At 36.0% G+C, this 14373-nt stretch overlaps 1 protein-coding gene across 1 annotated transcript in view; it reads right to left on the bottom strand.

Annotated features, from left to right (window-relative positions):
* The window catches only part of LOC114333495 (5-hydroxytryptamine receptor 2A), a 141128-nt gene extending 127123 nt beyond the window's left edge, over positions 1–14005 (bottom strand). The window contains exons 1-2 of the mRNA XM_050656837.1: positions 13787–14005; positions 13161–13562 (exon numbers count right to left, since the gene is read on the bottom strand). Coding sequence (XP_050512794.1) covers positions 13161–13562; positions 13787–14005 — 621 coding nt within the window. The remainder of the gene's footprint in view (positions 1–13160; positions 13563–13786) is intronic.
* Positions 14006–14373: the final 368 nt, after the last annotated feature.

Genomic DNA, 14373 nt, shown 5'->3' on the forward strand with positions numbered 1-14373 from the left:
CTTGTTGTAGATCTGTCGATCTGTTAATTCCGACGTTGAAGTATTTCTTCAGAGGTAGACTGCCAGCTATCTCTCCATCTTTTTAGTTGTCTCCCCTTTATATATATTTTAAATCCCAAATCATGATTTCCAAAGTTTATACATTGTAAATTATGAGTCGGGAGTGCTCCTAGCAGCAATTAACGTGTCTTGGTTTGTTTATTTCTACTGCATCTTGATTGTAAATTTAGTATAGTTATAAGCTAACATCTGATTTTATGTACAAGTCTCCTCCGCCAGTAATCTTTCTTGGTTGACGTGGTCCACTTAACACGTTGACGGACAGTGCGTCAAATGCATAATCAAATGTTGTGACACTATATGTATTTTGCAAAGTAGAATAGGGAAAAATGCAACGTCTATAGACGTTGCGTCACAGTACATCAATGGAAATTAGACGTCTATAGACGTTCTGTCCGTAAACGTGTTAATAAAAAAATTCTTTGTTCTAGTAAAAAAATCTCACAAGGTTTTTTACTTTCGTGATAGGCTCAAACTAAATTAACATTCATAATCGACATACAGTTATTAGCTCCGGATACTTATCAAATTCAAAACAGCAAAAAATTTTTACCAGCCCTTAACCTTGTTTGCTAAAAATGTATTAGAGTTTTTGTAAACATGTAATAACTATTATATTAGAGTTTTCAGGAAATATGCTATAGCTATGGCCTTTTAAAAGTTTTAAAAGGATCTTTATTTTATAACCTTACATTCTTGAGATAAAGTTTCAAAAAGAAAATGAAAGAAGAATATTTTTAAAACTTGTACTGAAAATAGAACGAATGTAAAGTTCCAAACTAATAATTGATACACTGATTTCTTTACATAGCTCTTGTAAAATCGGTAGGTTATAAATTTTATCCGCTATTTTACTGGTACATAGAAGAGAAAATATTGTGTAGTAACTGCGGTGGAGAGCTGACTTTAATTTTTTGACTTATTTCAACATTTACAAGTTAACCCTGAATATCCATTTGACTTTTTTCAAGTAAATATCGCATCGATAGCAAATGAAGGAAGCTATAATTACGGTGATTATTTTGTAATCATTTTAATTTCTAAACGTGTAGTAAAAGTTCATCACGTGTTTAATACTGTCCAATGAATGAGATTATTATTATATGAAAAGATATTTTTTATTCATCCTGTGCAATAGGGTGGAACTAAAAATTCAAAGTCATTATTTTTTATGTGGCTTGTGCGAAAAAGTGTTCTAATGTATAATAAAACTGTAAGAAATCTTTTTTGTATTGGACCCTATCTTCAGGTTCCATATTAACTTTAAATTTTTGGGAATAACAAAAAAAATAAGCAAAATCGTTCGAGCATTCGAATTTATTCCCCGTTAGAGGGCGTTCTATCCATACTGCGATATAAATTGTTTTAATTTATATCGACAATCTACGGCCGTGATGGTAAAAATCTGTCTTCCCCAGAGCCTCCTTAACAGGTAGACCTAGAAATAGTACTATCGGGGGATGGAGAAAGACAGATTTTAATCAAAACAAAACCGTGGATTTTCTTATTTTATTATTAAAAAAAAATAAAATTTTAAAAATTTAATTTTTTTTCAGTTCTTTAAATTTAAATATTTTTTTTTTATACAATATACATTTTAAGATTGGTAGTCTGATTTTTTGTTAAAAACGGCATAATATTTCTAGACTGCAACCTTGAACGAACAATAAAGCCATCGTTGATTCTGGTCCACAAACAGCAGCTGATGCTTCAGTTACTAACTTAACAGTTCTTTCCACACATTTTGTATGATAAGGGCAGTTTAAGACCTCTATGTTGTTGTTATTCCCAGAATCAATCATATCCCTTACATCTTCATTGGAAATAAGTTTTAGCAAAGGAGGAGCCATAACTTTGAATCCAGAAATAAAAATTAAGTCATTATAATCTGCAGCACTAAAATTTAATGTTGGTATTTTGAATCTTTTTGAATTTTGAAGATACTTACGAAATTGTTCAACTTAATCTACGAAAGCGGAAAAATTCCTAAAGATTGGCTTAAATCCTCATTTGTTGTACTACCAAAAAAACACAGAGCCACAAAATGCAGCTACTATCGCACCATCAGCCTAATTCAGCCTAATGAGTCATGTATTGAAAACGTTTCTCAGAATAATTCATCAAAGAACATATAGAAAAATTGAGGAAAGAATCTCAAGTACTCAATTCGGTTTTCGCTGTGGCCTTGGAACGCGTGATGCACTATTCGCAACCCAAGTTTTAATTCAAAGATGCAGAGATGTAAATCATGACGTTTTCATGTGCGCGATTGATTTTGAAAAGGCCTTTGATAAAGTTCGCCATGAAAAAATGCTACATATTCTCAAAACTACCGGTCTGGACGGTAGGGACATTAGAATAATCGCAAATTTGTATTGGGGCCAGGCTGCATGTATTAGGGTTGCGAATAAGTGCTCTGAAGAAGTAAAAATCAAGCGCGGAGTTCGACAAGGCTGTATATTGTCACCAATGTTGTTTAATCTTTACGCTGAAACAATCTTAAATGAAGTGTTGGAAAACGCAAAAGAGCGAATACTCATTAATGGTATGCTTATGAACAATATCAGATACGCAGATGACACCTTGTTGCTGACTGGATCAATTGAACATCTTCAAGCGTTATTGAACCGAATGGTGGCATTCTGCGCGATATATGGACTCAAACTCAACGCAAGAAAAACAAAGTTTATGGTTATTAGTAAACAGGCAGCCGTAAATAATAATAACTATAACGTAACAATCGGTAATGACTCAGTTGAACGAGTAAGTAATCTTGTATATCTGGGTACTCATATTAATGAAAGCTGGAACCCTAGTACAGAAATAAAAAGTAGAATTGCCAAAGCAAGAACAAGTTTTATGAAATTTAAGAAAATCATGTGCAGTCATGATCTAAATTTGGAACTTCGCATAAGAATGGCCCGATGTTATATATTCCCAGTACTACTTTACGGGGTTGAAGCATGGACACTGACAGAATCGCTTTTAAAAAACCTAGAAGCATTTGAAATGTGGGTCTAACGCCGTATTCTGAAGATCAGTTGGGTAGAAAGAGTCACAAACGAAAGGGTTTTGCAACGTTTGAATAAAAGTTGCGAAGTAGTGAACACGGTTAAAAGGCGCAAATTGGAATACTTTGGTCATATAATGCGTCACCCTGAAAAATATGACATACTTCACCTTGTCATGCAAGGTAAAATAATGGGAAAAAAGTGTGGGCCGCCGTACAACTTCTTGGCTTAAAAACTTACGCCAATGGTTTGGGAAAACTAGAACTGAACTATTTCGTGCGGCTGTAAATAAGACAATGATTGTTAATATGTTGGGCAACATGAGAGCCAACGATCGACAAGCGGTCTTGGCACCTTAAGAAGAAGATTTTGAATCTCCGGTTCTTTTTTCCTTTCTGATTTTCTCTAGCTTTGGGTACTCTGCGTAGTCCTAGGCCCCGTATATGGTTTCGTTCAATTTTTCATTATACCTAGTAATACATTTTCGGGATGGGCAAAATATGCATTCCTTTGGATAACGGTATCGACAATTTTTCTTTGGTCCACTGGTAGAAATCGTGAATAATGGATCATTCGCCATAAATGTTGTGAACCATCAGAACAGCTAATATACAGTTTTATATAAAACCAAACTGGTGCATACACTTTTTGGATGAAACTTACTAACATAATTAATTGGGGGCTGGGACATTTAATTCCAACATATAATCAATACAACCGATTATCAACTGTCAACCACCTTGCGTGTAATATTTTCCCAGGTTTTTTAAGGCTCAAATCATTAGGACATTTTCCCGCAGCAACTGCTTAACTGTTTTGGTACAAGTACTTCTGATCGGTAAAAAGGTCTGTTGTTTCTAATAATATTGCTAGGTTGTTTTCTATTGCGACAAAATCGACAATAGCCTTCTCTTCACATCGTTCCAGAAGTTTCCCTATTGGCCCTGAAAAACCAAGTGGTCCACTGGTGCGTCCATCTAACTCTTGAATTAAATGACGTAGAGGTAGCTCATTGCAATGAAATAAGCACACTAGCCATTGAAGTGAAGTGCCGCGGTATTTGTGACGTAGATGGTTGGACTGTAACTGTTGAAAAAAAGAGCAATGAATTCTTCTTCATGATCATCTGCATCAGAAGAATTTGAGTCAGACAAGCTGCTACTTTTGGAAGGATAAGAGGAATCAACGGTACATGCTTTAAGAACAATCTCGTCAGTCTTATATTTTTGAGAACTTGCCTTTGCCTTCATGGTTCTTTCCATTTTTTTCCTTATTGCTGCAGATGTTACAATATTCACTGGTCCAATTGCCATTTTTCGATAGGATCGTTGATCTTGAAGAAAAATTCACTCATTTTGTGGTACTTTCTTGATTTTATCACAAGTACACACACAGTCCAGTCATGTTGCACTTGCAAGCCGCGATATTCAATAACTTTTTACACTCTTTTCGAAACTGGCAAATCTTTTCTATTTATGAATCAAATGCTTGCTGAGTTTTTGTGTACCTATCGCTTAAGAATTTGATACTCTGTATAAATATTTTTTATCATATCATGAATGCACTTATGCGATAATGCTGGAGTGGAAGCTTTTATTAATATTTGTTCTACTTTCATTGCAACGGCATTCAAGACGTCCGTCGGCGATAGATGTATCTTTATTATTATTTGTCAACTTAAGTTCATTACGAATAAAGAGAAAGCACTTTAGAATGTCACACTTAGTTGGTAAAACACGATCATTGAAATTTGATCAGAGCCATATTGATTTTTTCGACAAAAATATTTTTTTTGTTTTTTCATTTTTCAAATCCAATATGGAACCCCAATATATTTTTTTATATCAAAATGCTCTCGCACCAATTATTTTCATCACCGGACACAACTTTTAAACGATAGCCACAAGAATTTTTCTTTTCTTTTATTTTTTTGGACTTTTTCGTTCCACCCTACTGTACAAGTCTCCATAATACGTATCAGTATTTATTACACAAAAGCTCTAAAATTATCGATTTGTATCCCGAGTGACACTTCGACAGTTTTAATTTGACAAATTATGTCAAAGTGTCACGAGGGCTAAACAAGGGTAATTTTTAAGAGATCAAGGGTAATTCGGTAAGATTAATTCATGAAAAAAACTGTTTTTTAAACCATTTTAACTAATATTTTATTGTTATCTTTGCCTGAGTAATTGCTAAACATGTCCACGGTGTTCTATTTGACAAGTTGTAAAACATTAATTCACAATAATATCACTGAATGTTCATTTTTGCGTAGCAAAGAAGGGCATCTGACGTAATTCTTGAAGACGGGAAATTGTCAAAAATTATCAGTAGTAATTGCACAAAGGCTCTAAAATTATCGATTTTTTCCCGAGTGACACTTTGACAGTTTTAATTTCACGACCCGAAGGGGAGTGACATTATATCAAAATGGCACGAGGGAAACAATTCGATAATAATTTTAGAGATTATTTCATGAATAATTTTTATTTCTGTAGCTTTCTATTGGTCAGAATCTGCTATGAATGAAATAATCAGTAGTAATTGCACAAGAGCTCTGAAATTATTGAATTTTTCCCGAGTGACACTTTGACAGTTTTAATTTCACGAGCCGAAGGCGAGTAAAATTATGTCAGTGTCACGAGAGCAAAAATTCTATATTAATTTCAGAGGTCGAGTGCAATTTGTTGCGATTATTTCATGAATAAAACTGTTCAAAACCAAAATTTTATTGTAATTTATTTATGTAAGTACCATTAAACACACAGTTTTTATAAATATTTGACGATTGAAAGTCATCACTTTTATAATTTTTACAACATTAATTGTCATTAATGTCACTGAATGTATTTTTTCGTAGCAACGAAGGGCATCTGACGTAATATACTTAACGACGGGAGATTATCATAAATTATCGATTTAATTCAGATTTCTGTAGCTTTCTACTGGTCAGAATCTCCTATGAATGAAATAATTGTTGTAATTTTTATTCTTGTAGGTTTCTATTGGTCAGAATCTCTATGAATGAAATAATCGTTGTCATTTGTATTTCTGTCATTTCTCAGAATCTCTAGAAATTAATATAGGTGCTACCAGTGAAATCCTTCAAAATTAATGCAGTAGAATTTTAGGCCTCCAAATTAGAATTAAAAAACCATTAATTTGGTTTAGAAATCATTTTTTAACGAAATCCCCGACAACAAAAACGAAACGAAATTAAATCTTGGTGTCAACCAAAGTCAGAAAAACTTGAGCCGACTTCAAAACAGCTAAATTCGTGTTTTGGTTGCGTGCTATGCGTGTAAAGTAGTGTAAAGATTTTAACTTTTAGGACAGACATCAAAGGAATCCGTGGGGTTCAGTTTTCTGACAGACGTATAAAAAACTCCAAAAGTTGTATAATTGATTTATTTTTAAAGATGTTTATTTTTAGTAATCAAAAAAACCACTTTAATTAACAAAACAAATCACTCAGAAATATACACCAAAAAAAGAAACTATATTTACGTGGGGATAAATTTTATTAAAACTTTTTTCGGCGAATGGTAAAATTAACTATACACGCACCGTCAGGCGAGTTCAGCAATTCCATAAGTGAAAAAAGGTACTTAATGGATGTATACAATATTTTTTCTGCAGCCCTCTCATCATCATGACGTTTCCCTCTCGTGTCTCTCTTCAGGTGTTCGTTGTTGAAAATATGCCAGTTTTAGATATTTCTGTATCTTTGGTCTGTGTATTTCCTATTCAATTAGTCACAATTCTTTTGTTGTCACCAAAGCGATAACAAAAAATTTGAATACAATTAGAACATTATCAGTAGAACATGGTTTTAGGTCGAGACGCACAGACGCTTTTTTATAATGAGGCAGGTTAAGAGAAGTTATTAAAATACAACAAACCGGCCTATTAAGTTTTCGTTAAAAATCGAAAGAAAAAAACAAAACCATCAATAAGACCCGCTATAAACAGCTTGGGGTGTAATGCTAGTTCGCCTCCATGTGATGCACCCTGGGTAACGTTAAATGAACTAGCAAAAATTTGGCGGCAGACGAACGAAAAACAAAAAACAATATCCTGCCAACATCACAGATCACAAACAGAAATCTTATCTATACGTAAATATACGATGGGAACAAATAAAGGTTCTTCTCAGAACCAACTGACTAGAGATCTCGGACCGTGTATCCGAGTCTGTCACCTTAACATCGAGGGCATAAGCCAGGCAAAATGTAAAGTGTTGCAAAAAATCCTACACGATAACGACATTGACCTGGTTGCCATACAAGAGACCCATACTAAAGACAAAGTCCAGCTTGATTTAAGGGGAAAGATACCTGGCTACGATTTACTGGGAGCCACCTATGATAAACATTACGGCGTCGCAACCTACATTCGCTGCAATATAGAAAATGGTTTCCTACTTTCTGCTTCCAATGAAAGTAATATACATGAAGTAGTCACCAAGATTGGAGATATTACCGTAGTTAACATATACAAACCTCCAGCCACTACATGGAACCCAGAAGTGCTAAAGACTCATCCACATCCTACTATATACATCGGCGACTTCAACAGCCACCACGAAATGTGGAAGTACACCACGAATGATGAAAATGGGGAGGCACTAGTAGAATGGTCCGAAGAGCAAAACACATATATAGTTTTTGATGCCAAAGACAGAGGAACATTTAAATCAGCTGCATGGAGAAAAGAATATAACCCAGACCTATGTTTTGTCTCAAAAGATACCAATGACAGACCACTAACAACTGCGAGAAGTGTCCTTGCAGACTTCCCACATACCCAACATCGTCCGGTGCTTATCACCATCGGAATATCAATTCCAATAATTAGATCATATCCTCGACCCAGGTGGAATCTTAGAAAAGCAAACTGGAAGAAGTTCTCTGAACGACTAGACCGGACCTTGAGCTGGGTCCCTCCAACCAGCAAACATTATGAGAGGTTTGTGGGCGCAGTAATAAGCACTGCCAAGAAAATCATCCCTAAGGGGTATCGCAAAGAATATGTGCCTGGATGGACTGAAACATGTGAAGACTTATACACGAAGTTTCTCGAAAGTGGTGACCGAGAAATAGCCGATGAGCTTTTACACAACATCGATACAGCTAGACGCCAAAAATGGATAAAGACTGTCGAAAACCTTGACTTCAAAAAATCAAGCCGGCAGGCATGGTCCTTGTTGCGGAAAATTGGAGGAGCTAACCAGCTAGAATCCAGAGAGTCTAAAATGTCTCCTAACAAGGTTGCCTCCCATATAGTATCTCTATCCAGAGCTCCACGAGATCGAACACATACTACCAACGTGAAAAGAGACTTAAGGGCATTAAAACAAATGAACAGAACGAACTCCGAATATTCAGTAAGAATACTTATTTCTGAAATCACACATGCGCTGAAAGAAATGAAATCAGGTAAAGCACCTGGCTTTGATGGTATCCATCCAGAGTTCATGATACACAGTGGTGCATACACGAAACAGTGGCTTGCAATGTTCTTTAATGATATACTTCAGTCAGGTAACATTCCTTTCTCACTTAAGCGAACAAAGATAATTGCAATTCCGAAACCGGGCAAATCAAACGATAAGCCAGAAAACTACCGCCCCATAGCTCTACTCAGCATGGTATATAAACTATTAGAAAAGCTTCTCCTCAACAGAATTAGTCACAGGATACTAGAAAATGTCCCCATTGAACAAGCTGGCTTCCGCCTTCATCGAAGCTGTACGGACCAAGTGCTGTCATTAACAACTTTTATAGAAGCTAGTTTTCAAAAGAAACAAAAGACAGCAACCGTATTTATAGATCTAACAGCAGCATATGATACTGTTTGGAGACAGGGATTAATATATAAACTGGCCCGCATTATCCCCTGCAGAAAGATAATTAACCTCATTGACAACATGCTGACCAACAGAGCCTTCCAGGTTATAATGGGAAAGGAGACGAGTAGACAGATGAAACTTAACAATGGTCTTCCACAGGGTTCTGTCCTTGCCCCTTTACTTTTCAGCCTCTATATTGCTGACATGCCTGAAACCGAATCTCGGAAGTTTGGATATGCTGACGACTGGACCCTTGCAACAAGCCACCAATCTTTAGAAACTACAGAAATCACTCTCACGGATGACTTATCCATCCTCAGCGAATACCTTAAGAAATGGAGACTACAGCCAAGTACTACAAAAACTGAAGTATCAGCTTTTCATCTAAACAACAAGTTGGCAAACAGAGAATTGCGAGTGTATTTTAATAACAAGCTGTTAAAACACAATAAATACCCGAAATACCTTGGGGTTACTCTAGACAGAACGCTCACATTCAGAGAACACCTGACGAAAACAGCAGCAAAATTGAAAACACGCAACAATATAATACAGAAACTCTGCGGCACTACATGGGGGTCCACAGCATCAACATTAAGATCCTCTGCTCTTGGCCTGATATATCCGGTGGCAGAATACTGTGCTCCAGTGTGGCTAAATAGCAGGCATACCCACCTGGTCGACACCCAACTAAACCGTACTATGCGTATGATAACAGGCACAATTAAGCCCACACCTACAATGTGGCTACCTACCCTTAGTAATATAGCACCACCCAACCTACGCCGCGAACATGCATTGGTTAAAGAATATAACAAAATAATGGACAGTCACCAGCTTCTAGTCCACAACGACATCCCCGATATTCTTGGAAACCGTCTCCGATCCAGGTTACCCTCTCTACAATCTGCTCAAGCGCTGCAGCAATCCAACTTTGACTTAAATACCCGATGGAGAGAAGATTGGGAAAGTAGGACAGATCCGCATTACCATAGTCTACCGGACATCATAGGGAAACCTGGCGAATTTGAACGTCCCCGTAAGATTTGGGCAGCCCTTAATCGAATTCGAACAAACTGTGGAAGATGCGCCGACTCCCTCCACAGATGGGGTAAACTCCCCTCGCCTTCTTGTGACTGCGGCGCTGCAAGACAGACGATCAGTCACATTGTTCAGGACTGCCCACGCAGAGCATACACAGGCGACCCTATAGACTTTGTAATGGCAACCGAAGGGTCAATCGAATATATAAAAAAATTGGACATCCGTTTGTGATGCATTGTATAATGCATGAATCTAAATATATTCTGTGATATACTTAAGCCATACGCTAAATAAATAAAATGAACAGCTTCAAAACCAAATAAGAAAAAAATTAGAAAGGCTAAAGGAATCTACTTCTCTGAAAAATGTAAAGAAATAGAGGAACTGCAAAGCAGATATGACAACTTCAACCTACATAAAAAAGTCAAAGAATTAGCCGGAATAGGAAATAGAAGAACCTCAAATATATTTCCCGACAAAAATGGAAATATTATAATGGAGACAAAACGAAAAACTACGACGATGGAAAGAGTACATCGAGGAAATATTTCATGACCAGAGAGAAGCTAGTACATCCGTAGATAGCCAAACCGGAGATGTGGGCCCAGAGATAACCAAATCAGAAGTTAGTCAGGCAATAGACTCTATGAAAACTAATAAATCTGCGAGTCCAGATGAATTACCTAGCGAGCTGATAAAGTTGGTCTACGAGAAAAACCTGTACATAATAGTAGGAACAGAACTGTTCAACGCTATCTACACTACGGAAATCATCCCTAGAGAAATGTTGGCATCAGCATTTGTGTGTTTGCCAAAGAAAGTGAATGCCAAAGAATGCAGTAACCACCGAACTATAAGCTTAATGTCACATACCTTGAAAATTCTGCTGAGAATTATCCATGCCAGAATACACTCTAAACTTGAGCTGAATATTAGTGACACTCAATATGGGTTCCGCAATGGTATGGGTATCAGAGAGGCATTATTCTCCTTCAACGTGTTGACACAGAGATGTTTGGATGTTAACCGTCCTCTTTACGTCTGTTTTATAGACTATAATAAAGCGTTTGATAAAGTAAAACATGATCGACTCATGGAAATTCTGAAAACTAAAAAATTAGATGAAAGAGACTTAAGACTAATAACACACCTATATTACAATCAGCGAGCAATAGTAAGAATTAAAAAAAAAACATCTGAAGAAATGGAAATAAAGAGATGGGTCAGGCAAGGCTGCATACTATCACCTCTATTATTTAACGCTTATTCTGAAGAGGTAATGCGGGAAACTCTGGAAGATGAAACAGTCGGCATAAGAGTAAATGGAGTCTTAGTTAACAACATCCGATATGCAGATGATACAGTAATAATAGCCGATAGTTTACAAGATCTGCAAAGACTCATGAGTAAAATAATAAGGTGTAGTAGGGAGTACGGACCCTCTCTCAATATCAAAAAGACGAAGTTTATTAAAATTAGTAAAAATAACCATAATACTAACATAATCTTGATAGTAGAAGGCCAGCAGATCGAAAGAGTAAAAAAGTACACTTACCTAGGAACACTTATAACAGAAAATATGACTACACTGCAGAAATCAAAGTCAGAATCGAAAAAGCACGTTCTAATTTTATGAAAATGAAAAAGGTCCTATGTAGCAAAGATTTAACATTAGCTCTTAAAGTACGCCTAACAAAATGTTACGTATACAGTGTACTATACTATGGAGTGGAATCATGGACGTTAAATGTAGAGACAATAAGACGACTTAAATCTTTTAAATGTGGACCTATATAATAATTATGAGGGTTTCCTGGGTAGATAGAGTAACGAACAACGAAGTACTGAGAAGAATAGGTAAAGAGAAGGAAGTTGAAATTACAATTAAAGAAAGAAACTACAGTATCTCGGACATGTGATGCGGGACGAGAAGTATGGCATCCTGTGATAGATGGCAAAATAAGCATCGGAAGAACACGAACTTCATGGCTGAAGAACCTGAGAGAATGGTTTGGATGCAGCTGAAAACAACTATATAGAGCTACTACCTCAAAAACTAAAATAGGTATGATGATTGCCAACCTCCGTAGCGGAGATGGCACCTGAAGAAAAAGAATAATCGAAAATATCTACTAAAATAACACAACACAAGTAAAAGTGGACGAAAAACTAACTAGCCCAATTGAAGCTGGCAATGGGATAAGACAGGGGGATTTTCTGAATTCTCTATTGTTCAACATGATCAATTGATAATGTATGAAACAATAAAAAAGTAAGAAAAGGATACCAAATGTTATAGAATGTGTGTGTGTACTTTGTACACGCACGTAAGAAGTTATTCTTCTATTATATAATTTTAACGAAGTAAATATACTTAACAGGTTATTTGTATTCTATTTAAATATTAAACTAACTTTCTTATCTACCACTTTCAAAAATTTTTTATTAAAACAACCAAAAATAAAAAAAAAATTAATCGTCCAGGATTGGCATCCGCTACCTTTCAATCTCTGGTAAATCTTATAATCTTATAAAGTAATACTGGCTACCATACCCTACCAAATGCCTGACTTATGTCCAGAAAGTAATTTACTCTGTAAATTAAGCTCCAAGCTAATTCTGTACCCCTATTTTGGTTTGCGGACAGCTCACATTCTTATACCTGTTTGAGTGTACATATTTTTTCGATGGCACTCTATTATTATTAGAAGAACAGTAAAATTTTTCAAACATTAAAAAGGATAAGTCCTGTAGTTGGCTGTATACTAGGGTGGAGTGAAAACTGGCTCGAAAAAAAAATATCCTCAAATCAATTGACCTATATGTGGAAAAGTTGCCTAATATAATGGTCTATTCTAGAAAAAAAAATGGCTTAAAATATTGCCATCTTCTACTGCCCATTTGACCGTGAAATGTAAAAAATTAAAGATACATATTTTTTAAAGCCCTGATGCAGCTCTTCGCTTATTTCCATAAAAAATTCGTAATTTTTGATGAAAATAACCCAAAACTCACTGCGTGGAGGTAGCTGCATATCGATTTCCACCGCCCTCCCACCCCTTTTTTGTACTTTTGTGATTAATGTTCATTAAAAACTTGAAGATATTGACTTTTTGTCTCGAATACTGGCAAACTAGCTCTAGAAGCAATTCGTGCCCTTAAAATCCATCCCTTGCTGTATTTCCACATACAGCAACTGACGCTTCTGTTACTAATTTGATGCACCTTTCCACTGCTTGCGTGTGGCATGGATATTTTAGAATTTCAATTTCAGCTGGAACATCTAAAATCATTTCTTCTAGTTCTTCATTGGAAATAAATTTTGTCAGGGGAGGTTCTGTTATTGTTGTCGACTGCCAGTCAATCATATCGATGTAGTCTTCAGCATAAAAATTTAAAGATGGCAATTTGAATTCCCGTATTTCTTGTTGGTTTGCTGTTTTCCTACACTTCAATAATCTTCTAAGGCCTAATTCTCTCACTGTTTTCGGCTGAACAGCGAACGGCTGTTCACCGTTCAGCGAAAGCTCAAGCTGTCTAATAATTTCATTCTTATTACCAGTATTTACTGCTGTACCATCAGAACCTATAGCCTGCAAATTTGAAACGTCAAAATTATTCTCCAAAAATTCTAGAATGCTCTTCTTTATACTTTGCGAATTGCCAGATGCAGGAGTCAAATGACAAATATATTTGGATCCTGGTTCTGAAGCTAGGACTATATGCTCCTCAATCTTCGTTTTCTTGGACAAACTTCCTTCTTCACTAGTTTGAACTAACGTTTGGTCTTTTCTTCCATCAAAGATATTCCATATACCAATTCAGAACCGTCTTCTTTATCTTTTCTCTTGAGCTCAAATCGAGCTTTTGCCCTTTCTCTACGAATTTTGCTGCGGTCGACAATTTTTGATGAATCTTCTGTAGTAATTATTCCTATATCTTTTAATGCTGCACTAACAAGAATAATTGCTGCCGTCCTATCAGAAACACCCGTTCTGTCACATGCCTGTGCTACACTTGGTAGTTTTATTCTCATCTGAGGAGTTGAAGGAGTATCGACCCTGTCTTCTAATTTAATGACATTTTCTTCTGATGAACTTTGTTTGAAGTCTCTTCTTCTAGATTAGATGACACTGACTGGTATGCTCTGCCAATTAAAGATTCTTTGTATTGATCATCATATTCATCATGCCTGATTCTCCTTTCCTCGGTTTTACTTTTACGCTTCCATCTCTTTTCGAGTACTTTTGTAGTTTTTGATCAACTCTACCGATTACCATTTTACACGAAGTTCTTTGGTCGGTTAGAAATTCACGTTCTTAAAAAGTCTTTACATTTGCATAAAGATATATCAAAGAGTTTCTTTTCGGCCAATTCTCTAAATAAAACAACCTGTTTTGAGTT

The sequence above is a fragment of the Diabrotica virgifera genome, chromosome 7 (assembly GCF_917563875.1).
Source record: "Diabrotica virgifera virgifera chromosome 7, PGI_DIABVI_V3a".
Taxonomy (NCBI): Eukaryota; Metazoa; Arthropoda; class Insecta; order Coleoptera; family Chrysomelidae; genus Diabrotica; species Diabrotica virgifera.